The sequence below is a fragment of the Juglans regia genome, chromosome 7 (genome assembly GCF_001411555.2).
Source record: "Juglans regia cultivar Chandler chromosome 7, Walnut 2.0, whole genome shotgun sequence".
Classification (NCBI taxonomy): domain Eukaryota; kingdom Viridiplantae; phylum Streptophyta; class Magnoliopsida; order Fagales; family Juglandaceae; genus Juglans; species Juglans regia.
In genome coordinates this window covers 3,355,667-3,382,009 of record NC_049907.1, presented here as the reverse complement: position 1 = coordinate 3,382,009, position 26,343 = coordinate 3,355,667, and the positions used below count along the sequence as shown (strand labels likewise).

The 26,343-nt window shown below is 34.7% G+C and overlaps 4 protein-coding genes across 4 annotated transcripts; 3 read left to right on the top strand and 1 right to left on the bottom strand.

Moving 5' to 3' along the window:
• The first annotated feature begins 5,787 nt into the window (after positions 1-5,787).
• Positions 5,788-6,782, top strand: LOC108995329 (probable calcium-binding protein CML41). Its single transcript, XM_018970871.2, has one exon. The coding sequence runs from the start codon at positions 5,834-5,836 to the stop codon at positions 6,458-6,460; it is 627 nt and encodes a 208-aa protein (XP_018826416.1). The 5' UTR covers positions 5,788-5,833; the 3' UTR covers positions 6,461-6,782.
• Positions 6,783-12,091: 5,309 nt separating this feature from the next.
• LOC108995330 (cold-regulated 413 plasma membrane protein 4-like) lies at positions 12,092-14,779 on the top strand. The gene is made up of 4 exons (XM_018970872.2): positions 12,092-12,479; positions 14,055-14,162; positions 14,254-14,324; positions 14,432-14,779. Exons 1-4 carry the CDS (start codon positions 12,343-12,345, stop codon positions 14,662-14,664), a joined length of 549 nt encoding a protein of 182 aa, XP_018826417.1. The 5' UTR covers positions 12,092-12,342; the 3' UTR covers positions 14,665-14,779.
• A 2,979-nt stretch (positions 14,780-17,758) lies between these two features.
• Positions 17,759-20,029, top strand: LOC108995327 (lysM domain receptor-like kinase 4). Its single transcript, XM_018970863.2, has one exon. The coding sequence runs from the start codon at positions 17,986-17,988 to the stop codon at positions 19,879-19,881; it is 1,896 nt and encodes a 631-aa protein (XP_018826408.1). The 5' UTR covers positions 17,759-17,985; the 3' UTR covers positions 19,882-20,029.
• LOC108995326 (pentatricopeptide repeat-containing protein At5g66631) lies at positions 19,777-25,167 on the bottom strand. Its single transcript, XM_035692178.1, has 3 exons — positions 22,824-25,167; positions 21,687-21,792; positions 19,777-19,862 (listed from the first exon to the last, which is right to left on the bottom strand). Exon 1 carries the CDS (start codon positions 24,874-24,876, stop codon positions 22,870-22,872), a length of 2,007 nt encoding a protein of 668 aa, XP_035548071.1. The 5' UTR covers positions 24,877-25,167; the 3' UTR covers positions 19,777-19,862; positions 21,687-21,792; positions 22,824-22,869.
• Between the last annotated feature and the right edge of the window lie 1,176 nt (positions 25,168-26,343).

Sequence of the window (26,343 nt, the reverse complement as noted above, 5' to 3'; positions counted from 1 at the left end):
AACATAAATGTCTCCCATTTGAACTCAATAATAACACTTATTTGATTCTTTCATCTTGTGTATTGTAATATATGAGGACCTTTTCAGTTAATTCTTTAGATGGTTCCAAATTCTTTCTAACGATTGTGGATGGCTTCTCTAAGTGCACTTGGGTGTATCTTATTAAAACACAAATTTCAAACTAGATAATACTTGCAATCTTTCTTTTGTCTTGTTGAAAATCAATTCAATCTCAATATTAAATGCATTCGGACTGATAATGGGGCTGAATTCAATATGCCTAAGTATTATCTAGCTAAAGGTGTAATTCATCAAAGGAGTTGTATTGAAAAACCACAACAAAATGGTATGGTTGAAAGAAAACATCAGCATTTGCTTAATGTTGCTAGATCTCTTAGATTTCAGGCCTTATTACCATTAAAGTTTTGGGGTGACTGCATTTTAACAGCAACACATTTAATCAACTTAACTCCTACACCTTTATTAGCTAACAAATCACCATATGAAATCCTTCATTCTTCTCCTCCTTATACTCATCTAAGAGTATTCGAATGTTTGTGTTTTGCATCTACTCTTTCCATAAACAAATCTAAATTTGATCCTCGAGCCAAAAAGTCTATTTTCATAGGATATCCTTATGCTGTGAAAGGCTACAAATTGTATGATCTTGAATCTCATACAACATTTTTATCTCGTGATGTGATATTTCATTAGTCTATTTTTCCTTTTTCATCTATAAATTCAAATCCATCTCATGATATTGATCCTTTTTTAGTCTTACCTAATATCATTTCTGAAGCATCAATTCCACCTGTTGCAGATAATTTTCTATTTACAAATTCATCATCTATTCCTTCTAATACTTCTAATTCTAATTCAAACAATTCTTCTTCATTCCCACCTCCTGCTCCTATTTTTTCCAATCAAATTCCTCCAAGATAGTCCACTAGACAAAGAAGACAACCTAGTTATTTGCAAGACTATCATTGTCAACTTGCTTTGACAGACAACAACCATGCTTTTCTTCAGTCTCCTCAATCAGATTTCATGGCAGAAAGTTCTCAAGATACATGTTATCCTATCTCTAATTTTGTTTCTTATCATAAACTCTCACCTTCTCATAGATGTTTTACATTATTTCTTACCTGTAGGAAAGAAACCTATAGGCTGTAAGTGGATCTATCGTATAAAATACAAGGCAGATAGAAGCATTGAGAGGTATAAAACCAGATTGATGGCAAAGGGATATATACAAGTTGAAGGATTAGATTTTTAGGAAACTTTTTCTCATGTTGCAAAGCTGACCACAGTGAGATGTTTGCTAGCTTTGGCTGCTGCTAAAAACTGGTAGGTATTTACATCAATTAGATGTAAATAATGCTTTTTTGCATGTGACCTCAATGTAGAAGTCTACATGGACATACCACCAGGATTTGCAAAACAAGGAGATTCTCAAGTTTGCAGGCTTACCAACTCACTTTATGGATTGAGACAAGCCTCACGCCAATGGTTTTCCAAACTTTCCTCTGCTATTATTGAATAAGGATTCACTAAGTCCAATCCTGATCATTCACTTTTCATCAAAACCACAGATTCTTCTTTCATTGGTTTGTTAGTTTATGTAGAGGATATAATACTAGCAAGCAATAACATGGATTCAATCATTGCCTTGAAGTCATTTTTAGATGACAGATTCAAAATCAAAGATCTAGGGGTATTGAAATACTTCTTGGGTCTAGAAGTGGCCAGATCTCACAAAGGGTCACTTTGTGCCCAAAAAAATACTCATTGGACATCCTACAAGACTCAAGTTTACTAGCTACAAAACCTGTTCAGTTTCCCATAGAACCAGACATCAAATTATCTTCATCTGAAGGTGATTTAATTGAAAATGCTTCCAGATATCGAAGTTTAATTGGTAGGTTGATATACCTTATCATTTCTCAGCCAGACTTGACTTATGTAGTTCAAGTTCTTAGCCAATACATGGATAAACCATGGCAACCTCACTTAGATGTAGCTCATAGAGTCCTTAGATATTTGAAGGGAACACCTGCACAAGGGTTATTTTTTTCAGCACAATCTAATTTGCATCTTGAGGCTTTTTGTGACTCTAATTGCGTAGGGTGTGTGGACTCCAGAAAATCAGTAACATGCTTTTGTGTTTTCCTTAATAATTCACTCGTATCTTAGAAATCTAAAAAGAAACAAATTGTGTCAAGTTCCTCAGTCGAAACTAAATATAAATCCATGGCATCCGCCACTTGTGAATTGACATGGTTGCTTGCCTTATTGAAAGATTTTTGATTGATCATCACAAACCTGTACTGCTATTTTGTGATAATAAAGCTACCTTACACATTGCAGCAAAACCTGTGTTCCATAAAAGAACAAAACATATCGAAATAGATTGCCACATTGTACGGGAGAAAATGCTGGCCAACATCATCAAACCACTACATGTTGCTTCTGCTCATCCATTAAGTGACATTTTTACTAAACCCCTTGGTTGTAACCAGTTTCCTAGCTTGTTGTCCAAGATGGAAATTTTAGACATCCATTCTCCATCTTGAGGAGTACTCTTAGAATACATGATTCATTTTTTATTTTAAGATAATGATGTTGTGGCTCAATGTTATTGGTTGACGTAATAGTTAGTTAATTAGTTACAACTTCTCTTGTATAAATAGGTTGATGTAAACAGCAGTACACAACTCAGTTTTATAATACAGAAGTAAAGCTACGCACGACTCTGCTTTACTCTCTTTCATTGTTCATTTTGCTTTAAGATTCCATGTTTAGATTCAGAATTTATCAATTTTTACATGTGAATCTTGGATATACCTACATTTTTCAAATGAAATATGCCAGACTTGTAGTTGCACACCTTATCACTGCAAATGTCTTATGATCTTTTTTACTTTCATGTATAATTTCTTATCAAGAAATAGTTGATTTTTAAAGCTAATATTTCGCAATAATAAAATTCATAAATTGATATAACATACGCTGATGCATTAGATTGCAAAACTTTTTTAATGTAAAATATATCTAGTGCATAAAATATAACATTTTTTTTTTTTATCTTTTCTTCTTGGAATACTTTATTTGAAAAAGAGAAAGGAGAAGCTAAAGAAGATCATAAAAAGAAATGAAAGGGCATGGACCAAACGGTCGTGTTGCATGCTGCAGCCTTAAAAGAGACTGCATGCGCGCGTTAGTTAGCTAGGCAGCATTCCTATTAATTTCTTCTACTATATATATCTTACTTAACACGCATTAACGGACCTACAAATATATATATAGAAAAATGATAGGTACATCAACAAAGTGTATCTATCATTTATATTGATCTATTTTTTTTTAATTAGTATTTGTATTTGTTTATTTTTTTAATATTTTTTTTTTTTTAAAATACACAAAAAATGTTTAAAATAAAAAAATAATAATTTAATACTATGTGTACAAAGTGTCGGTACATTTTGTTGGTGGGTGTAGCAGTACTGTCCATATCGATCTATGTCTAAGCAAACAATTTGGTTAAACTACACAGAGCATTGGCATTGTCAAGTTTAAAATTTAATTAGAATCTTAACTTTTAATTATAGTATTAATTTTTGAGTAGTTGAATTCACATTAGGTTAACTATTTTAAAATGAAAATAATAATATAATATTATATATTTTAATATCAGTAGTCAGTACCCATATTTTTTAGCTACGAAAGGAGTCTCAAGTCAATTTGAATGCCATATATATATATATATATATATATATATATATATATATCAACCTTTTCCAGCCAACTAATTGCACTGTCTCTTTATTATAACTTCGTTACCATACGCGTATTTAAATTAAAATAGTTTGTTTGATACTAAAATAGTAGTCAGAGCATCTATTTTTTCTCTATTATTCATGAAGTCACCTTTAAATTAAATTTCTCTTTATAATGATAAAGTATTAAAAATATTTTAAATCTCAAATTATGTTTATAATATTTTTGTATTAAATAATATATATAGCACTATGTACACATGCATGACAAAAAAATTATTAAAAAATGTTAGTTATTTTAATACTAATTTCTCGTAGATCGGTCCGCCCTTGTAATGAGTACGTCAAAGCTCATCATCAATGGAAAATGCTAGTCTTTCTTACTTGAGATTTTTATTTTTTAGTCAGTGATTAAAGAAATATTTTTTAATAATATTATAATTTTTTAAAAATATTAAAAAATATATATATAAATAAAATATAAATACATAAAATGCACTAGCGGAACTCTCAGCTAGCTGGGGCCCCATAAAAGATATATGCTAGCTGTAACTTCCTCGTAAATTCAAGAGTCGACTATTAAAAAAGTAGTCATAGAGAAAAAATTAACGACTATTTCGACGTATAATACGGCAGGGAGAAAAAAGGCACGTAAGATTAATTAATGAACGCGCGTACGTATTTTCCCTTTAAGAAAATATACTTACAACCGTGAATTGCGTAACCGTCGCGTAATCGCTTTGAAAAAAATGAATAAAACATGGGACCCACATAAAAAAAATTAATTTTTTAATAGTGGATCCCACTCTTTTTCAAAGTGATTACGCGGCAGTTACACACTTCACGGTTGTATGTAGAATTACTCTTTTCCTTTATTTCTTTTTGTGTAGAGATTTTATGAGTTCTTTGATTTAACACCAGGCGTTTGAGAAACACTCGCACAATATTAATAAAGAATATCGAGCTAGCATCGAGGAAACTACAGTACCAACTCCAATTAAAGGCATCTTATCAAAGTAGTAAATTCTTTCCTGCTTTTGACTGCCCTTAAAAGATCTGGGAATTATATTTATAATAACAGAGTGCGCAATTGCGATACATTTCTTTAAAAAAATATATATTTATAATTATAAAATACGTAAATATCATGTATTTATTTTAAAAAATAAAAGTAATATTTGTGATTATGCATAAAGTGCACTAGTGCCTTGCACTCATTTTAAAAGAAAATAAGTAAATATAAAATTTATATAAAAAAATTAATTTTTTAATAATAAACATCACTTTTGTTTTAAAAAAATATTCGGCGCTTACACAACTCATGCATGTATTTAGGATTACTCTTTTAAAAAAATAAATAAATATAGAATTTACATGAAAATTTCAATTTTGTAATGATAGATTTTACTCTTTTTTTTAAAAAATATACAGCACTTACACAATTCATAACAATATATCTAACATTACTCCCCTTTAAATTAAAGTGCATACGGTATGTCGGCATTGTTTGTTAAAATAACGTTACATATAGTTTTAAAATGAGTCCTCTCTTTGAAATGAGGTCTGTTAGAAAATAAATTTTTTATGTGTATTTAAATATTTTTTATGTTAAATATAATTTTAAAATGTGTGTCTATGTTGTGGTTTAGATTTAGAAATGAGTTCAAATAGTTTGTGAATAGTAGAATAAAAATTAAATTATTTGTTATATTTTGTGTGAGAATTTAAAAAAATTAAATTATTTATTATATTTTATGTAAAAATTTAAAAAAATTATAATAATAAAATGAGATGAGTTGAAGTAAATTTTGAATCCAAACCAAGCTTAAACACAAATAATTTCTCAGCTTATTCCAAAAGGAAATTGCTCAGTCAATTCGTGTCCCTTTCGGAAACTGCCATGCAATTTCCATCCCCACAACAATAAAGTTGACGTAAGGACTCCCTTCTTCTTGGCAATTTCATTGCAGTTCCCTAACTTTATTCTTTTAAAATTCTTAACATCTCTAATATAAAGTGGTTAGAAGCTCTGTATTTTCTTGAATTGAAGGAAGAAAATGTCACATCCAATGGCAACGTCCGAAAGAGTACCTAAACCTTCAAAATGGTTCTCTAACAAAAGTCTTAGGGTAAGCCTCCATCGCCGGAAATCAAAGTCTGGCTCAAGTTCCTTAAGCTCTCCGAGATCTCCAAGATCATCTCCCATGTCACCACGTACCAAGAGTTCGAAGTACAGCTCTAGGGAAGACGAGCTGAAAGAAGTTTTTCGTTATTTCGACGGAGATGGGGACGGCAAAATCTCGGCGCTGGAACTCAGATCATACTTTGCGTCGATCGGAGAGTACATGTCGCACGAAGAGGCTCAGGGAGTGATCGACGATCTTGACTCCGACGGGGACAGTCTGTTGGATTTTAAAGACTTTTTGAGGCTGATGAAGAGGGATGGCGGGGGAGGCGATGATGATCAGGACCTAAAGAAAGCGTTTGAGATGTTCGAAATGGAGAAAGGGTCGGGCCGCATAACGCCGAGAAGCTTGCAGAGGATGCTACAACGCCTTGGAGACACTAAGTCCCAAGACGAGTGCGCCGCCATGATTCGAGTTTACGACACCGATGGCAACGGAGAGCTTGATTTTAACGAGTTTCACCAAATGATGAACGATGATCATGGCTTAACTTGTTAAATTACATCATCATGTATTACGTACTAATTTGTGAAAAAGAGAAGAAAAATCTCGAAACAAAACTCCATTAATGCATGTCAATGAAAAAATTAAGAAACTATTCGATCCATGCAGGCGTCTCTCGATCTCTAGCTAGTAGAGTTTAATCTCAAGCACGTAGGCCCATTAATTAATCAATATTCTTCGTGTATCGGTTGCTTAGACGGCAGCTTTTGTAAAGTTGTGGCTTGTATGATTTGTACGTACGTGTTCTGTTTGAAGTTGTAATTTAGCAATTGCTTTGTTCATAAGTAAGCCTATTATTATGCAAGTTGGAATATGTTTCGTTTACTTATGGAATAAGTGAATTAGAAGCATATATATACCGACTCATCTTCCAAGAGGCACCCGATCATGCCTTCTGTGAAACGCATCAAGTTAAAGCAAAGTTATGGGTATCCAATTAATGATCGATATATATATATATATATGGTTATTTTTTAGTCTGATTTAAACTCAGTCCCATAAAATGGGTATAACTAGCTAGTCAACGTACAAGTTAACGGAAGGCGTAGAGCCTAGCTATCTAGATTAATATATAGGGATCAATGTTTCCTTAAGTTTTTGCCTAGGGGCCTTCAAGCTCGGACAAGAACTTGGGAACATCTTTTCCTAGTAATATTGAATCATTGATATATAGGTATAAGGTCGAACGAACCTATCGAGCACATGATTCCCAACAACAATGCATGCAACTTCTCACTCACCTGGTAAGTCACACCTCGTACACATTGAAATTATTATAATTAGCTAGAACTTCTCCCACCTTCTCAAGCAATATGAAATCTCATACACTACTTATACTCATCAGTCAATATTAAATTTCACAATCTCTCCCATCTTATTAAATTCTCAACATTTTCGTCAAGTCATTTCATTATAGGTGGCATGACTTAAAGTTGTAATGCCCCCAAATGAGTACTAAGCCACATTTAGGTCATACTGCAAAAGGATTAGTAGTACTTTTTGTGGTATTTAATTTAGTATTCTATTAGTTTTTCAAATGCGTAGGCCTTTTTCAATTAATTTCTTTTATTTTTATAATAAATTAAGGGATATTTCATAAATTGTATTTATTTTCTAAATTTTTATTTAGTGTATAATATGAGGAATAAAAGATCAAATTGCTCAACCAAAATTTAAGATATAAAAAACGCTTATATATGACACTCTCTCTATTTACTCATGTTTAAATGTAATACTTCAATAAATAACTCGATTTATAGTAAGTTAGATATAATTTTTTTATTTAATAAAAAATTGGTTATTTTTGCAGATCTCATCGATCTTCATCCATTAGTAGAGATAAGAACTAAAGATTTTCGTGGTGTCCAAGGGTTATTAAATTGTATGCGTGCATGTAGGCACCATGCAGGGACATATAAGAAAGGAACAATTCATACAAAACTCATTTTCAAAGCCTTGTCTTCTTGTGAAGTACAAGAGTACTAGACACGTACGGACTTCTAATTTAATTATTGTTGTGTTGGTGTATATATACGACGTCGGTCGAGTGTTGGTTTCGATCCAATCCATGAGTCCACGTCTCCTGACGGTTGACCTACCTTAATTATTGGTTAACTAAGGCTTTACTTCTTTCTTACTTCAATTCTGTAGTCTTTGTATGAGATTTCTCTACACTCATCTGATTGCAAATACAAAGTGCATTTGTGTTTAATCTTTGCATGCATGCCCTTTCTTCTTCTTTTCCTTGGTGGGTATGCCTCATAATTTCCAATCATTCTCACACGTAGGTCCAACATATATTATGTAAATTGTTGATGTAATTTATGGTGATGTCCGTAACACATTCAACTAACTTGTAACCAGAATAAAAATCTCGGGGGTTCCAACTAGGGATACCTCTGATAGTTAAATCCTGGTTTGTTTTTAAGACTAAAATCTAAAATTTTGAAAACATTATATCTCATCATTACAAATTTCTCAAATTCTCATACAAAATAAGACAAACAATTCAATTTTTTCAAATTCTAAAATAAAAATAATATTAAAAAATATATTCTAACAATAAGAATCTGAGGGAGAGAGAGTTGGTGCCCAGAACATACATGGTAACCTATTTATAGAGGCTGAGAAGTTCTATACGGTAAAATCATTCTAAGACCTCAATTCTAGGGACACAATATGGTAATACTCCTTTCGAAGAATGATTTTGCCATTAATAACGTCGTTTCAGCATAAGTATCCAATTTGGATTTATCTCTGTGAATCTTGGGATACTTACGACAAAGACCTTGAAGTAAACCCATAAATTTTGCAACATTATTTGACCGAATACTAGTAAATATTGAAAAACCAGCAAGCAAATCTCCTCTATGATCACGAATCGCTCCTCCTACACTTGAAGACCCTAGGTTCCCTAAAAGGCTTCCATCAACATTGAGTTTAAACCAATCTATGGTAGGAGGAGACCATTTAACTATTTGAGCAGGTTTTTGTATTTGAACCTTAATAGGCAAATTTAATAACTTCAAAATATCCTCATCTCAGCGGCTTAAACCTGAAGACTTCTTTATTTTTTCACTTGCAATCACCAACCAGTATTTGATAGAACTCCAAACTGCTTGTATCGATTCTTACTTCCCCTCTATCCTTGCCTTACACTGACGCCACCAAAGTCTCTAAGTAATTATGGTATGAAGAATTCCAATCAATTATCCACTTTGAGAATTGTTTTTAGCTCGCTTATGCCAAGATTCAATCTTTTGTTTCCAGGTTCCTCCTTCCAACAAAGGCATTCCCAACTGATTTGAACAAATACGCCACACCTGCTCGACAAAATTCCCCAATGCAAGGATATGATTTTGATCCTTATAACCCCTGAAGTACAACAATCATATTTAGATACCAAGTTAATACCCGCTCTCCCTATGCGATCATCAACTAGTAAACATCCATGCAAAGCCTTCCACATAACTATTGACATTTTTCTTGGCAACGAAGAATGCCACACCCAATTCATCCATGGAATTTTAGGAGAATGAATCCATATACACACTCCCATGCACTACGGGTTGAAAAATTCCCTTGAGAATTCGGCAACCATATAAGCATTTCTTTTCCTGGATTAATTTTTCCCAACTCATCCATGATCTAATCAAACTTTTCTACTCCCACCAAACGATCAAATACCTCAACATTCCATCTATTTTCTGTTTTACATTCAGACAACAATAAATCAGGTAACTCACTAACAGAATCATGTTCATTAATCGGACCATCACTGAGCCACTTGTCTCACCAGAATGACCATTTTTTCCTTCACCCTCTACTTTGAATTTTGAGAAACAGTAGGTAAGTTATTCAAAAGCATTTTTTAAAACTTGGATTCCTTCTTAGGTTGCATTTGGATGTTAAGCTGAGTTAAGATGAGTTGAATGCTTTATGAATAGTAGTGAGTTAAGATGGTTGAGTAAGTTTTGTAGGGCCCACTTAAGATGAGTTTAGATGTATTTGGATGTTAAAATGAGTTTAGATATATTTATAAAAATTTGAAAAATGTGGGTCCCACGTGTAAAGAGGTGTTGAGTTGAAAAAGATTGTGGATCCTACATGTAAAGAAGTTTTGAGTTGAGATGAATTTAGTAATTTTAAAATTTAGTATTTAGATGTTAGACTAAATTTAAAATTAGACTGAATTGAATTGATTTCAATACAATCCAACAACCAAACAGACCTTAGTATCAACCATAGTACGTAATATGCTTTTGACCAACGTATTTAGCAAGAAAAAACTTAGACCAGGTCGATTTCCCTTGGATGAGATTCCAAGTCAGTTTCAAATTGGCCCAAAAGTATCACAAGTTGTTGATCTGAAGCGCATCTTCTTAGCTCTCTATATGTACGTACAGGTCAAACAAGAATGCACACATCGGCTCAGAAGAAACAAACAAGACTACACCTCAGCATGTAAGTTATTGGTAGCTGCCTGCTCATTATCGTTGGCCCATCCAACTCTGCGTCCTCTGTTCCGTTTTTCCACGCATTATTTGCCAACCCGATCCCTTTATCAATAGAAATAATGGGTAGTGGAAGTGTTGTTTGTATATATATATATATAAATATATATATATATATATATATATAAAGAGAATTCATACTTGCAATCATAAGTATATAAGCACTACACAATAGATCTATATAAAAAGTTAATAATTTTTTTAATAGTAATCTTCACTCTTTAATTTCAAAACGACTGCACGGTACTTACGTATTCTACAACTGTATGTCACATTACTCTTTTGAAATTGAGTAGATTTACAGTTAAAAAATTAATTTTTTTTACGTAAGTATCATATTTATTCATCTTTTTTAAAAGGAATTTTCAACTCTTACATGCTCTATAACTGCAAATATAATTTCTAAAAAAAACTTTACCAAGTTGTTAACAAGCAATTAGATTATAATAGATTTAATTTATTTTTATTCGAATTGGAGGTATATCCTGCACTATTTAATATTATATATATATATTATATTTGTAAGCTTTGAATAACATTTAAATATTTTAATTCTAATTTCAAATGACCACTTTTAAGATATTATATTCTTAAATGATTGTTTTTCTAGTAACATGTATGGTCTATGTGTATTTATAAAATTAAGTGATAGAGTATTGCTATCATATTTCCTTGTCAATCATATCATTTCAATCGCACTGTAAGTTTCTCTAGTGGATGTGCCCAGTTTTGTTTAGAAGGGCTGTATTGCGCATCAGCCGCTAGTCGCAGCACACTACAAGTAAATTTTTTTTTTTCACTCAATACATTGAGTGTGCGGCGGCTGATGTGTACAGTAGGCTGATATTTATATTATCTCTGTTTAGAAATAGATTTAATTCTAAAATTTTTATCTAATCTCATCTCTTTCTTAAACATAATTTAAATACAAACATTTTAAAACTAATTATTATAAAATTTTCAAATTAATCATTACAATTTTTTTAAACTTTTAAACAAAAAATAAAAAAATAATTTAATTTTTTCAAATCTCAAAATAAAAATAATATTATAAAAATATATTCTAACAATATTTTAACTTCATAATATTTTTTATTTAATTTTTTTCTCTCATTTTCTAAAATACAAAAAATACTCAACTCAAAATATCTTACTACTATTCACAAAAATTTTCATGATCTTATATCACTAACCCCAGTCCCCAAATAAGCCTAAGTGATCCTTTTACAAAAATTATTTATAAAAAAAAATCACTTAAAATATATCATATCAATAAAAATAATTAAGAGAAAAATATCATTAAGTTAAGTTATATAACAAAGAAAAATATTTTAGTTATAAAAAAGTGTTAAAAATATAAATTTATAAATTGATGTATTTTAATATAATATGTTAGATTGTAAAATTAATATTAAAATAAACGTAACGCACAAGTCGTAAATGAAAATAAAAAGAAAATATATGTTTATAAATTTGTTTATTGATATAACTAAGTATCGTTAATATTAATATGAAAGTCAGCTGCATTAAATAGGATTAAAAAATAGTTAAGTTAACTACTTGTATAAATTGCAAAATCCAAACAAGAAACTCGCTGGAAGACTGTTCGACTCGTACGAGAAAATATGTCAAGACTCGGAGAATCCGCAACTCAGGAGAGAGATTAGAGATGATCTGACGGCTGTAGGCATGGCCACGTCTACTCTTCCTTTTTGAAACCACGCGGACTGGTCGAATTCCCGACCTTGGTGGATATCGGACTTCCATCACTTCAGGTGGCTCGAATATTCCCAGACAAAGATATAAAAGAAAAAAGTAGAGTCAGATCACTGTGATCAAATGTGAAACATTCTGAATGCAAAGATGGGAAATCTGGGAAATGGAGTTGCTGAAGCGTTCGCAAGAATCGGGCATGCAGCAATTGGTGAATCATCGGCTTCTCCAGAAAAATCAAGCGCAGCTCGATCCAGCTTTCAATGGGGTGGAACCTTCTTTGCCTTGTGAGTCTTATCTTTCTAATATGTGAATCTGTGATTTCTGTTTTGGTTTCATGGGCTTTTTCTACAGTGTTGTTATATAGCAGTGGCTTTGGGTGATTTGGATTATGTGTTGAGAATTAGTTCTATGCGTTGTTGAAGCGTGCGATTGGATTAGATTCAATTTGAAAATGGCTGCACTATGATTTGGGTTTTTCAAGAGAGATGCGAATGGTGCTGCAAGCAGACTGGCAAAAGAGGCTCTGGCTATAGAATCTGATGTAGACGATATTGAGTCGTTTCCTTCTTGTTACAGACTACGGTTCTAGCAGAACATCCTTTTCTATGATTACTGGAAGCTTTTCAGATTTTTTTTTTTTTTTGAAAAAAACCATTGTCTTGCATTGTTCAGACACCAAAGTTCCACTCTGGAAAAAACTTCATCATAGATCATTAACCAAGTTTAAAAGCTGAGATGATTTGGGTGTGTGGAAAAGAAGTAGGGGGGACAGTTTACGATTGAATTATCTTCGATGTGACAATTTCAATACCCTTCAAAATTGTTAAATATGGTGGTGTACTTCGTAATCATTGAATTTGTCTTGCATCTTGTATTTGTTCAGAAGCCAAATTTCGACTGTATTAGTAAGTCTGGGCAAGTCCCTCTTTATTTATGCTGCTAACTCTCAGTTTGGTCCTACTTCTGCTTCATTTTGTTACTAAAAAACGGAGAGGGAAACAAATATTTGAATTATTAGGTAAATAGTCCTTGATGCATTGAGGCTTCTAATATATATTTATTTGAATGGTCATGTGGATTGAAATTTGATAACCACTGAACTTCTATAGCTTCTGGGATGGAGTATATTGAGTGTGCTTGACATATACATCATGCCAAATCATTTCTCTGTAAACAGAAATGCGTTTTGTAGACATTATGCTGTTTACTTGTATGTTTCTGATAAGAAATTTATAGATATAGCAATTTCATAGTTTTGTTTTGTTTTTGCTTTTTTTTTTTTTTTTTTTTTTGGGGGGGGGGGATTTTACGCTATTCTAACGTTCTAATTGTTTAAAGTTCTCGCTTTTAGGTTAATAGCTTTTGAGTATGTCTGTGTATTCAGCAAGTGATCCAATCAATGATCACATACAAGTTCTTTTCTATTCTGTATACATATCAGAATGAGGGTTAGACCCCCAAAATATTTCTAGAAAACTCGTTGACATGGACTTCTGCATGTGTTGCACTTGAAGAATTACTTGGTGTCTGATATTTGTGCATTTGTCTCGATGAAGATTATAGCTTCATAATAGTTCCTCATCGCTACTAGAGGTTGGCTATTAATGTATAATCCATCTCATTTTGTTTTGTACAAGCTTCAATTGAAACTCATGCCAAATACCTCAATCGATACATGCGACATTTCGATACATACCTTAAATTCAATATTTGCTGAAACCAGCATGGCACTTACACTTAATGATGTATCTAAATGCTGACTTCGTATGGTTGTTTTGTTTTCACGAAGAACCTTAGACACTCTGACATTCCGTTTCTCTGACTAGAAGTTTTGTACTGAATCTTTGTTTCCCCTACAGGTTTTTGTTGCTCTTGAATCGAACAGGCCAGAGATCATCTATGAAAACTACCCTTCTAGTATTGTATCTTTTTACAAGTTTCCCAACTGCTCTGTTCAAAATTATAAGGTGTCTGACAATTATCTGTATACTATAATACATATTTTAGATTCTATGTTCTGCTATTTCATTCACTAAACTTGTTAATCCAAATATGCAGAGGACAATTTGGTTGTTGGGTTGCCTTTCTAGCTGTTGCAGCAAACCTCTTCGACCCTCAAACTTTTCCTGGTCTGAATCTTTTCTTGATTATACAGCTAATCTGTTCATTATGCCCTCGTGTAAACTGTAACACAGATAAATTCATGCTCGGACTAATGTATTATCTCTCTGTTCAGCTGCTCGTTTCCTCCTATTTGTAATCACTCCTGATGGATTGGTCGATGGACTGCGGGATGACCTTTTTAGTTGTATCTTTTGTCTCATAATTGGAGTTTCAATAGTTATAATAGAGGTGAGAGCAATTGGAGGAGGTAATTGTCAATTTAACTGCCACTGCTTTGCTTCATGTCTTGGTATAGTTTTTCTGTTCTACTTTACAATACAGTATCTGTGCTGGGTAACTAAATAGACGAATTGTTCTCTTGGAAGGGGAGTTACTTTTTCACCTAGATAATTTCTTGAGCTTTCTCCGGGCTCTGTGATTGTAATGAATTTTCTGGACAAGTCCGTACAAACTTCAACTCCTTGTGAGTTTTCTTTCCTTTCTGTTTCCACCTCAATCCATGTTCCACATGAAATAAATAAATTTCAAAGATGAGGAATTCAGGCCTTGTTTTTATCTAAAAAAATCTGCACCAGTGTTTGCTGATGTGGGAACTCTTGGTCCCACAAACTTGGAGGGTCTTCTTTGGTTTCACTTTCTTGGTGGAACTTCAATGCAGCAAAACAACGCATAAATAAGTTAAGAAAAATGCTGGATACAAGCGGCATGCGTAACCGCTGCGCAAACGGTATCCAAGTGAAAAATAAAACGGTTCGTTTTGGACTTGGATGGCTCGTTTTGGCTCTCATTCTCCCTCCTCCTGAATTCAGAGCTCCTAGTCTCCCTCCCTCGTCTTCCCTATTCTCCCCCATCTTTCTTCGAACCTGTTCTCCCCCTGCGAATCGTTCCCTCCCCCGGCTCCCTTCGAAGACCAGCTCCCTCTCTCAGACTTTCCCTTCCTCACTCTTCCTTAATTACATGCCCTTTCACAGCTCCTGCAAGAAAGCAGTTGAAGAACAATACAAATGAACATGAGCATAATAGTAGAATGGTGAAATGGGTCTATAACAAGGAGCCATGATTTCACTAGTTGTGACCCACCGATGTGAATAAAACTTTTTCTGGCTAGTTTCATGGTCGTCGCACGTAGTTGTTGGATTCAAACCTGGAAAACTTTTCAACTTACTTGACTAATGCTTGATGGGTACGTGCACTAACTCAATCGGTGTATAGTCGAAGGAAAGCAAATGCCAGGAAGGATCCCCAACGTTCCATCTTCCCGATCATTTATTTATTATTATTGTTGGTTGGTATTCCATTTTCCCATGAAGAAGAAATAGCTCGGAAGTCGGAATTAACATTAACGCATGCACATGAAGAAAATTTAAACACGTACGACTAGTTGCATTACCTCGATCGGCTATGATATTATTCATGAATTGATCATAACCAGAACTCCCAGAAAAAGACGTGTAGGAGGAGAAACCAGAACAACTAGTAATACGTGAACTTGAGTCAAATGTAACAATATCCCTTTGAAACAACTCTTCAAACAATTCCTGCAGTTCCCCAAAGCTCTCCTCCCCATTTCCGTTAGACTTTGTTTGGCTCATCATGGCTGTCATCGCCCAATTTCTTCTTAACTTCTTCTACTTTTACAAACTTTGAATTCTCGAAGCTGAACAACGATATGGGTTTCAACTTTCACATATTTCGTTTGTTTGAAGAACGAGTTAAAACTCACGCAAAATCTCTTTTCAGATATTTTTTTTTTTTATATTTTTAAATGTAATGACTGACGTGACATAGCCGACTAGACCGTTTGCGGGGCCTAATTCCTAGTTAGTTTCCTCTTGTAGTTTCTTGTTAGCTAAGATATATTGCCCTTTTTTCAGAAATTTGTAAAGCCCAGGCTTGATGCGGAGCCCCTGCTACTGGCAACTTTTTGATTTGTCACCCGGCTGCTGCGGCTGGAGTCTGCGCCATTAATTATGGCTTGCAGTATGGCCTGGCCTTGCATATTTTGATGAGCATTTTCATAAATCCATACACCACACTTTAAAATTTTTTTATTTGTTTTAAATTTTTTTAAAGTTTATTTTAGTTTTATTATTTTTAAAATAATTGAATTATTCTACTCATAATCCATATACCATACATTTAGTAAGAGAATAAAATTAAAGAAATTATAAAAAGAGTGGTGTGTGATGTATGAGGTTTAGGAATAGAATTTTTCTATTTTGATACAACAACACATACCTCATATTTTGATAGGTTTTCACGGTACAATAACTCAAAAGTATGTGTAATTCATTGAAAATAATTACGAATATTTTAGATCTATACCTTGATTTTTATAACATTTCGTGACCAAAGGGAACATTAGGCCTATAAATAAATTTTCTAGATTTTCAAATCTTATAAATAAATTTTTTAAATTATAACATATTGCGGATGGATCGTGGGTAAGGATGGTAATTTTCTTTCTGGAATCAATAACATATATAGTATTTGAAGCAATTGCGTTGTCTATTTATTACTATTCATGAAATCTTGAAATACTCTAAGTATCCAAACATGTTATTAGATGTAATCTTGAACAGTTCTTTTTAAAGCATAGACAGACAGATTTAGCAAGTGCAATGAGATACAAAATTTCCATCTCATCATTACAAAATTTTCAAATTTTCACACAAAATATAATAAACAATTCAACTTTTTCAAATCTTAATTTAACTTTTTTAAATCCTTAAACAATAATAATATTAAAAAATAATATTTTAAACTTTCATCGAAAATCAAAAATTCTCATCTCACTATCCGAACCTCTTAATGGTTCAAGAAATTTCATAAAAACTCTTAGGGTGCGTTTGGAATATAAACTACTATCAACTCATCTCAACTCATCATTACAATTTTTTCAAATCTCAACACAAAATATAATAAACAATTCAACTCACTTCAACATCCAAACTCACCCTAATAAAATTTAAGAGAGAGAAGTTAAGTATGAACATGTAGGGGACTATGCTACACCATGCATCAATTCCATTTTGGTCACCCACTTTGACTTCTTCGTATGGAGGGATCAAAAATCACATCTTGTAAAGTAAATAAATGATATACCATAAACATGATATGTCGATTTTTCTCTTACCTAATATATTTTTAAGTTCGAACGAAAATTTGAGAAGATTCTTGTTCATATAAATATAGGTAAGTTTTAAAATAAATTACAAACATCAAGACTTCAATTCGGTCATAGTTGTTGTTCATTTCCAGTAAGATCGAGTTTTCACGTCAACATTATTGAGTTTGATGGAGTCAAAGGCTTTTGCCTGCTTTCAAACCCATATGGAATTTTAAACGCCGTGACAAATTTGATTATCTTATCCTTTTAAAATCACAATATTTAAATAATTACTGTTCATTAGAAAAAATGGGTTGGCCCTTCTTTTAAGCTATGATGGAATTTGATTCCGCGGCTCCGTCCACCACGTTCGGTTCAGCTTGTCCAGATCAGACGTCAGAAAGACTTATTGACACATTCAACATGAAGTGTTTCTTGGAACTTTCTCCCTAGAAAAAAAAAAAATCCAAAGTATTTTAGCTCCACCAACGTTGTTGATTATCAGCCTACTATTATTTCCCATAAACCTCTTGCTGATCTTTCATCTTCAACCTGAAATGAATTCCCCCACTCTCATTTTCGTTCTCATAATCTTGTTATTCTCAAGCTGTTCTTTGATTCTGGCTCAGCAACCTTATGAAGGAAAGGTAACAACGGATTGTGGCAATAACTCAAATTCTGCTCTTGGCTACTCCTGTAATGGCCTAAACACAAGTTGCCAAGGCTACCTCACCTTCAGATCCCAACCCCCATACAACTCTGTTTCTGCCATCTCTGCTCTCTTGGCCTCCGATCCATCCCAGCTCTCTCTGATTAACTCTGTTTCAGAGACTGCAACATTTGAAACGAACAAATTGGTGCTTGTTCCAGTCAACTGCTCCTGTTCAGGTCATTACTACCAAGCAAATGCGAGTTATGTTATAAAGACTGGAGATACTTATCTCTTGATTGCTAATAACACCTTCCAAGCCCTTTCCACCTGTCAAGCTCTTCAGAATCAAAATAATAATGGCGCTACTAGTTTATCTTCTGGTGCAACAATCAATGTTCCTCTTAGATGTGCTTGTCCTACTAAGAATCAAATTGATGTGAATGTCAATTATTTATTGACTTACCTGGTCGCAGTCGGTGATAGTGTTGAATTCATTGGCAAGAGATTTGGCGCGAGCACTGAGATGACTTTGGCGGCTAATGAGCTTTCTGCTCAGAGCACAATTTATTACTTCACCACACTTCTGGTTCCTCTGCAAGACCCGCCATCAAGCTCTCAAACCGTAGAACCTCCTCCCCCACCATCGGCATCACCGCCGCCTCCTCCCCCCTCCGGTGAAAGCTCAAGCAAAACATGGGTTTATGTCCTTGTTGGGGTTCTTGGAGGAAGTGCTCTTGTATTGGTTTTTGGCACAGTAATATTCTGCTTATTTTTCCGTAAAAGCAAGAAGAAATCTGATTCTGTCATTGTCTCGGATCAGTTTGAGGCACATGCAAAACCAGAAAAGAAGAAGGTGGAGGAAGAATCCGAGGACTTCTTAGAAAGCATAACTAATATGGCTCAATCCCTCAAAGTGTATAGTTTTAAGGAACTCCAACACGCAACGGATGATTTCAGTCCTAGTTGCTGGATTCAAGGATCCGTTTATCGTGGCAGGATTAATGGGGATTTGGCAGCCATTAAGAAAATGAATGGAGATGTATCGAAAGAGATAAATTTGTTGAACAAGATCAACCATTCTAATATTATATGCCTCTCTGGCATCTGTTTCAACGATGGTCATTGGTACCTTGTTTACGAATATGCTGCAAACGGACCGTTGAGTGATTGGATCTATAACAACAGCAGCAGCAGCAGTGATGGGAAACTTTTGAGCTGGACGCAGAGAATGCAGATTGTATTGGATGTGGCGACTGGACTGAACTATCTTCATGGCTTCACTGCTCCTCCCCATGTCCACAAGGATATAAAGAGCAGCAACATTCTTCTGGACGGTGATTTGAGAGCTAAGATTGCGAACTTTGGTCTGGCAAGGTCAGCTCAAGGTCAGGAAGGCCAATTTTCCTTGACAAAGCACATCGTTGGCACAAGAGGCTACATGGCTCCTGAGTATTTGGAAAATGGTTTTGTCTCCACAAAGCTTGATGTCTATGCATTGGGGGTTGTGATGCTGGAGATAGTGACTGGGAAAGAGGTTGCTGCTCTGTATGAGGAGGAGAATATGCAGTTATCAGATGTCCTGAGTGTCGTGCTTCGTGAGGAGGATGGAAAGGAAAGTTTGAGGCACTTCATGGATCCCTCCCTCCGAGGGAATTATCCTTTGGAACTTGCTGTTTTTGTGGTCAGATTGATTGATAGCTGCTTAAACAAAAATCCGGCAGGGCGACCAGCCATGGATGAGATTGTGCAATCTCTCTCAAGAACGTGGAATGCTTCCCTGACCTGGGAATCCACAAATTAAGAGCATATGAGCATGACAGTTTCAGCAGAACATCTGTATCAGTAGTTGAAACACGATCATTCATTCACTTTTCTTATGTTTTAGCGATTAATCTTTCTCCCATTCAGTTAGGACTTATTTTTTATTCAATGATATGAGATTCTGTCGCAATCCCTTGCTTTAAATTCTTGCAAATATTTTTGCAGAATCAAAATTTCTTTACCATCTTAGAGAATAGGGTACCCTGTATTGCCACCTTTGACAGAGCAGCAGATGCTATGCATTAAACTCAAATTGTATGAACTAAAATTTAGGCAAATCATTCACGAAGCATGGGGCAAGTGAACCAAGGTCAAGAATGACTGTTTTATACACGTAAAACTCATCGTTTGGAAAAACTAAACTAATCTACCAACTCAAATGAAAATTTGATCTTGGTTAGATATATTTTTTTTACCCAGTTCATGTTTGGGAATAAGGGATTTTTGAAAACTTTCTTAGTCTCAATCCAAAACAATCTAGGAAATAACTTCGATCATAACTTCTTACCTTCATTTTCGTAATAAATAATAAGAAAAAGCCTTCACAAAACATAATAAAAAATCCCATGATAATTTTTTTTCCAAGCATTTTAAATGGTGCCACCACTTTTCAAACCCTAATAATAACATCTTTAAAAAACCTTCTTCATAAAGTTTCGCAAAGAATTTATTTCAAAAGTTTCAAAATTTTCTCAGAAAATCTTATACCCAAACATTTTCTTAATTACTTATATTATCTGTTTTTCGTTATATCATTTAATGGAGGCTCCAAACTTACAAAATTAGATATCATATAAAAAAGACATGATACATCAACCCACATTTGTTTTAATCGACCAATAAGAATTGACCAAAAAAAATGCCAATGTCTGATGAATGAGTTAGGTCAATGAAGATTTGTTTATCGATAGGATACCATTTCTGAAGAGGGTATTGTATTTAATATTGAGAAATTATATTTGCAGTCTTAAGGTGTGAAGTCTAGCACACTCTCTTTGAAAAAAGTTGATAAATCTAGGACTCACATGAAAAAATCAATTACTTATTAATGTTTTAAGTATGGTTTAAAAAGTCAGGCTCTAATTTATTAATCCCTATGACTCATTCCTAATATAAACTAATGGGAATTGAAAGATTCCTTTATTTCTTAATTCAACTAGTTGTCTTCAATTAATGAAAGTTGTTAACACTGCATTTGCGGATATAAAATATGACTTTGGTGTTACCTTGGATTAAGATATGCTTTTGAAGCTGCTCAACTGAAGGAGCTGAGAATGGGATAAAAATCTATTTTCTTGCAGGACGGATTCTAAGGGAAAGAAAACTCCCAATGGAGCATCATGACTCTCATATTTTGATTGGCTGTCGGATAATCAGATCCGGCCATACTCTCTAATAAGATCTGAACTGAAAAAATAAAAGCTCAAATTGAAGGGACAAATGATATGTGCCTTCCTGCAGTCCGCAAATGTCTCTGCACTGCTTGATGCCTTCCAAATTCAAGATTTCAACTCGAGTTGAAGGGAATGTTAAAGAGTTCTCAAGTCCTAAAGTTGTATGTGGATATGCTTCATATTTTCCATATGAACCTCTCTTGTAATACCCAAATACATAGGTCAATAACAAAATTGCAGCCATTAGGTGTTCTAAGTTATGGTTGTATCCCCTTTGACTGAACCATGTTAATTCCTAGGGTTCATTTTCTTGGCATTCATGGAGCAAAAAACAATTAACATCATAATTGAAAAGCGATTATCTTATCAAAGAGACCGATAAGTAGATTACCTCCTGTAATAAGCATAGGTCCATGGTTTTCTTGCTTCCCAGGAGATGTCCGAGTGATAACAGAGAAGCTAAAGTTGACTATCGCCATGCTTTGCCCTGCCAAAGACTTCATCCAGCGTGCACCCAACTTAGAAAAATGATAGTTTTCGGGGTCTGGCCATAGGTTGAAGGAAGCTAAAACAGGATATAGTAGGTATCTTTAAATCAAAATAGAGTAGAGTTCTGATTGTTCCAAAAGTACTTGTTGATGTAGTTTATAGAGTTCCTAGTACATTATCATGAAGAAAAATACATAATCGCATTATTCATCCATAATGCTTTCCTTTCTGCTGACAATCTTTGGAAAGCATCAGAATAGTTCACTACAAATTTTATATAAAAAGTAAGCCACCCAACTCATGAGAACCAAAATGTTTGATGGCTTCCAGCTAAGATTTAATTTTACTTATCCAGAAACAAAAAAGGAAAAGATAATCTATGATTCATACAGCTCCTAGAGTTCTGATTGTTACCATATGGTGGCACCAGATCAAGGTATTAGAATGACGTTTGATCCACAAAACTGAATCACACGTCTGCCTCTCAAATGATCAGCTTGGGTGCAACTGATCTCACATCGTTTTCAGAAAGGGCATTCGTTTTAGCATAGGTCTAAAAGACTCAAAACTGCAGAAACATCCCAATCAGATTTAATCTTAGCTTTTGATTCAATAGACCAACTATATCACAAGCACAAGAAGTCATTTCTTGGTGTCACTGTTATTCTTTGATGACAACCTAAACGCAAGGCTGACTAGGTCAATGTAATTTAATCGATTCCACAGCAACAAAACAGCTTCACTTTGCCCTTTGCGGTAGTTCTTTCCAATTCCCAAGATCTGATAACATTCAAGTATCACAACAGGCTTTGGTTCAATACACCAACTATTATAAGGCAACCACAAGCAGTCATCTCTTAATTTCACACTTTGTTCTTTTCTTTCATCAAAAGAGTCTTTGCAGACTTGAAACTCAGTTTCAAATCCAAAAAATACCAGAAAAAGAATGGCAGCAACTTCAATAAAACATGAACTACCTTCAATTTTTTTATAAATTTTTTTTTATTGATAACTAAAATAACAAAGTTCCTTGGTATACCGCTTTGAAGCAGATAATTGCTGGTTTAGCAGAAACATTCACAACTCTAGCCAGCTGTGGATGTAAAGCATGTTGAATAAATATCATAAACCCTTGCAAGATCTGCAGAGCTCACTGTCCATATGTGACCACGCAATGTTAGTTGAAGAACTTTTGTTTGCCCACAATTTTCTTCGACAGCAGCAGCCTCTCTCCGCTTGCCTTCCTTCCAGAGACTCTTTACTAGCAGCTCTTTGGTGACAGGATCAGGCATCAAATTTAAATTCCTCATGTCTTCAAAAACTCTCCATGCAAGAGCAGCTCTCTCAGATTTGCAATAAGCTTGGATCAGTACTTTAAACATATAACCATCAGGCTTCACACCACTTTGCCTAACCATTGCAAAGAGTTTCTGCACTGTTTTGATGTCCCCATTCAATGCAAAGTGATGCATTAATCCAGAATATGTCTGAATATCCGGACAAATCCCACACAAAACCATCTCTTCAAGTACATCCATGGCATCAGAATTCCTCCCGCACTTGGTCAATGTTCGTAATAGGGATGAATACAGAAGCATCAAATTGAAAATTGATATGGGACCACAGAGAGTTCTATCATCACGAAAGACCTTTAAAGCCGCATCAGCTCTCTTCGAGATGCCATAAAAGTCAATGATCAACCTCATGGTGCTGAAGGACAATCTCATTCCCTCCCTTCTTATTTTGGATAGGAGTTTATCAACCAATTCAACATGCCCGTGGCGTGCTAAAAGTGCCAGCATCCTTTGTACCGTGTAAACATCATGCGTAAATCCTGGCTGATAAGCAACCCAACAGAAAAAATCCCATGCCGTTTCTGGAGACTTCAAATTCCTAAGAATCTTGCAAAACAACCGAGTTGTCCACACCAGTCTCGCATCCTCTAGAGCTAATACCTCTTCAGAGCTCCAATGATGTAAGGCACTTGCCAAGGCCCTTGGGTCTAACCACGGTTTTAACTGAACCCTATCAACATAGTCACCTCCACTACCACGAGAAGCATCCTCATCCTCATCATCCACATCATCATCATCATAATGATCATCATCATCACTATGGACATCACTACATCCTATGCTTCTGATTCTCTCATCCGGCAACATTTCTACAAGAAATTCATCTGTCTCTTGGACAAATCCTGCCTCCTGCATACGTTTCAATGACAAACGCATGGCTCTTCCCGGCAATATTCCATCAACCATCATTTCCTTGAGCAAATCCTTGACCTCGTCAAACCGCTCAACACCAATAAGTCCTTCCATCAAAACAAAATATTGATTTGAAGTGCGTCTAATTCTCATCAAGGGCAGTATTTTAAAAATCTCCACTGCGGACTCTAACTTTCCGGAGTTCACAAGGTGCTCAATCATTACCTTGTAAGTCCTAGAATTTGGAATTGCCCCTTCATTTATCATCCTATAGAAAACCTGCACGGCCTCAGAGTCGTCCTTACCCGTTTGAGCATAAAGGCGCATGACAATGTTACAAGACTCGGTGCATACACGCTCGCTTGACAACCTATATTCGTCCCAAACACGGAGTACCATGTCAAGGTCTCCAGTCGCAGCATACCACTGCATAAGGTTCATAAAAGTGACACGGACATTGCGAAACCTGCCAGCATTGACAGCATCAATAAGGGATTTGAGCTCCGCAGTCCGGTGGGACTTGGCCAGGACTGTGCCCAGCGCATGGACGGTGTTCTGGGTATGCGAGAAATGGGGAATTGATTGAAGGGTGTCCACCAGGGACAGGGCAGCGTCTGCAGAAGGCGCAGACCGGAGCGCATGAGTGACAACGAATGAGTCGATAAGGCGATGATTTAGGAGAGGCGCAAGCGAGCTGGGAGTGCTGGAGCGGAGGCCTAGTCGAATCTTATCAATGAGTTTGGCACGGAACAGGTAGTGGGAGACTTTATTGGGAAATGGGTCGCGGGCATAGCAACGAGTTTGCTGGGTTAGGCTGTTGAGACGGTTTATCCCACGAAAGAGGAGCTTGAATTTGAAATGCATTGCCATTGAGTGAAGACCCATAACACTTACAGGACCATATCCTTCCCATTCTTAATATGCGCGGTATGCGAAGTTATTTCAAGTCTGTAACTCTCAATACAGGTTATGATATCTACCATCGGGTGGTTAGCAGACTCAAAACATCAAACATCTGGTGTGCAGGGAACGACGTCTGGCCAGAAGTGCGCTTCGTATATCCGGCCGTCCCACGATGAAGTCGAATCGAGACCAAGAGAACATCCCAAAATTCTTGTTAATGGGCTGGGATGATGGTCACACGCCCAAGAAGAGACGAGAGCTTGAGAGGCTCAAGTATTACTACTGTATACAACCAAATGGCTTTAATTATTAATGGGCTGAGTACCAATCAATCAAGCCCAACACGGTTCTCTTCTGTACACAGGCTAACTACTACTTAATTAAAGCCACCATGGCCCTTTCTGTACACAAGCCCACTTAACTTATAGCCCAAAGCTGACATACTTTTTGAGTCCCAAGTCCTCTTTCTTTTGTTATCTACCAGAGCCCTCAGACTCAAGACTCCAAGAGACTTTTATTATTGGGTGATTTCTTATGTCCCAATAATTATTTTCAAATGGAAAATGCTTCTTAGAATGACACGACAATTATTTGAGTCTTTGAACTAAATAAACTAATTTTTTTTTTCTTGAACAAAAAATTACTTATAACCTTCATCTGAAACTCTTAAGATTTAAAAAAAAAATGAAAATAAAAGAAAATTTTACTAAATTCGGTAAAAAGAAAAAAAAAAGTTTGTCAAGTGTTATGGCGTGTAGCATGGTCCTTTTCAAATAAAATGGATAGAATCTTATGAATATAATAAACACAAAGATGATAAAGGCTTGGTTAGTAGAAATAATAAAGAGTACTGCTACATCCACAAAAGAATTACATAAAATAATTTCATAAATTGATGTGACTTCATCTGATCTGTTAGATTTACTTTACAATAAAATTAACTTTACAGTCTAACGAACGAGATCAAGCCATATCAGTTTGTAAGATTGTTTTTGTATAATTCATTTGTTACTAGAGTATTTTCCAATAATAAATATTGGTGTGTAAATATCTCAACCATTTTAATTTGAAAACTATGGTTGGGATTTAAAGATATTGACTAATTAGAGCATGCAAAAATTTTTAGAGCTTAATAGATCATAATTCCATATAATTTTTAAACCAAAATATTATATTTGGAGAGAAATGTGCCCAGCTACGTTTTTACAAGCATGAGAAAAGTACATGCATTCTTCATGTTCCTTGTTTCTATACATAAAAGTATAATAACATAGCACCATTATGTGGTCGGGAGGAGATTACAGTAAGAGAAATGATTATCTTTATTCTAAATTTCCGGCCATACTACTACGTCACATCAGTAGTGTAACTGGGAATGAGCCTTTCTAATTTCTATAGTTTATTTTCTTTTCTCCTGAATTCATGTGTTTCGGTGCAAGTGAACTGAAT

Bases quoted from the DNA above. Each gene is read 5' to 3' on its own strand.
- LOC108995327 (XM_018970863.2), top strand. From the start codon at position 17,986: ATGAATTCCCCCACTCTCATTTTCGTTCTCATAATCTTGTTATTCTCA.
- LOC108995330 (XM_018970872.2), top strand. From the start codon at position 12,343: ATGGGAAATCTGGGAAATGGAGTTGCTGAAGCGTTCGCAAGAATCGGG. The intron at 14,163-14,253 runs GTGTCTGACAAT...CCAAATATGCAG, and splicing joins GCTCTGTTCAAAATTATAAG to AGGACAATTTGGTTGTTGGG. The intron at 14,325-14,431 runs GTCTGAATCTTT...CTCTCTGTTCAG, and splicing joins CGACCCTCAAACTTTTCCTG to CTGCTCGTTTCCTCCTATTT.
- LOC108995329 (XM_018970871.2), top strand. From the start codon at position 5,834: ATGTCACATCCAATGGCAACGTCCGAAAGAGTACCTAAACCTTCAAAA.
- LOC108995326 (XM_035692178.1), bottom strand. From the start codon at position 24,876: ATGGGTCTTCACTCAATGGCAATGCATTTCAAATTCAAGCTCCTCTTT.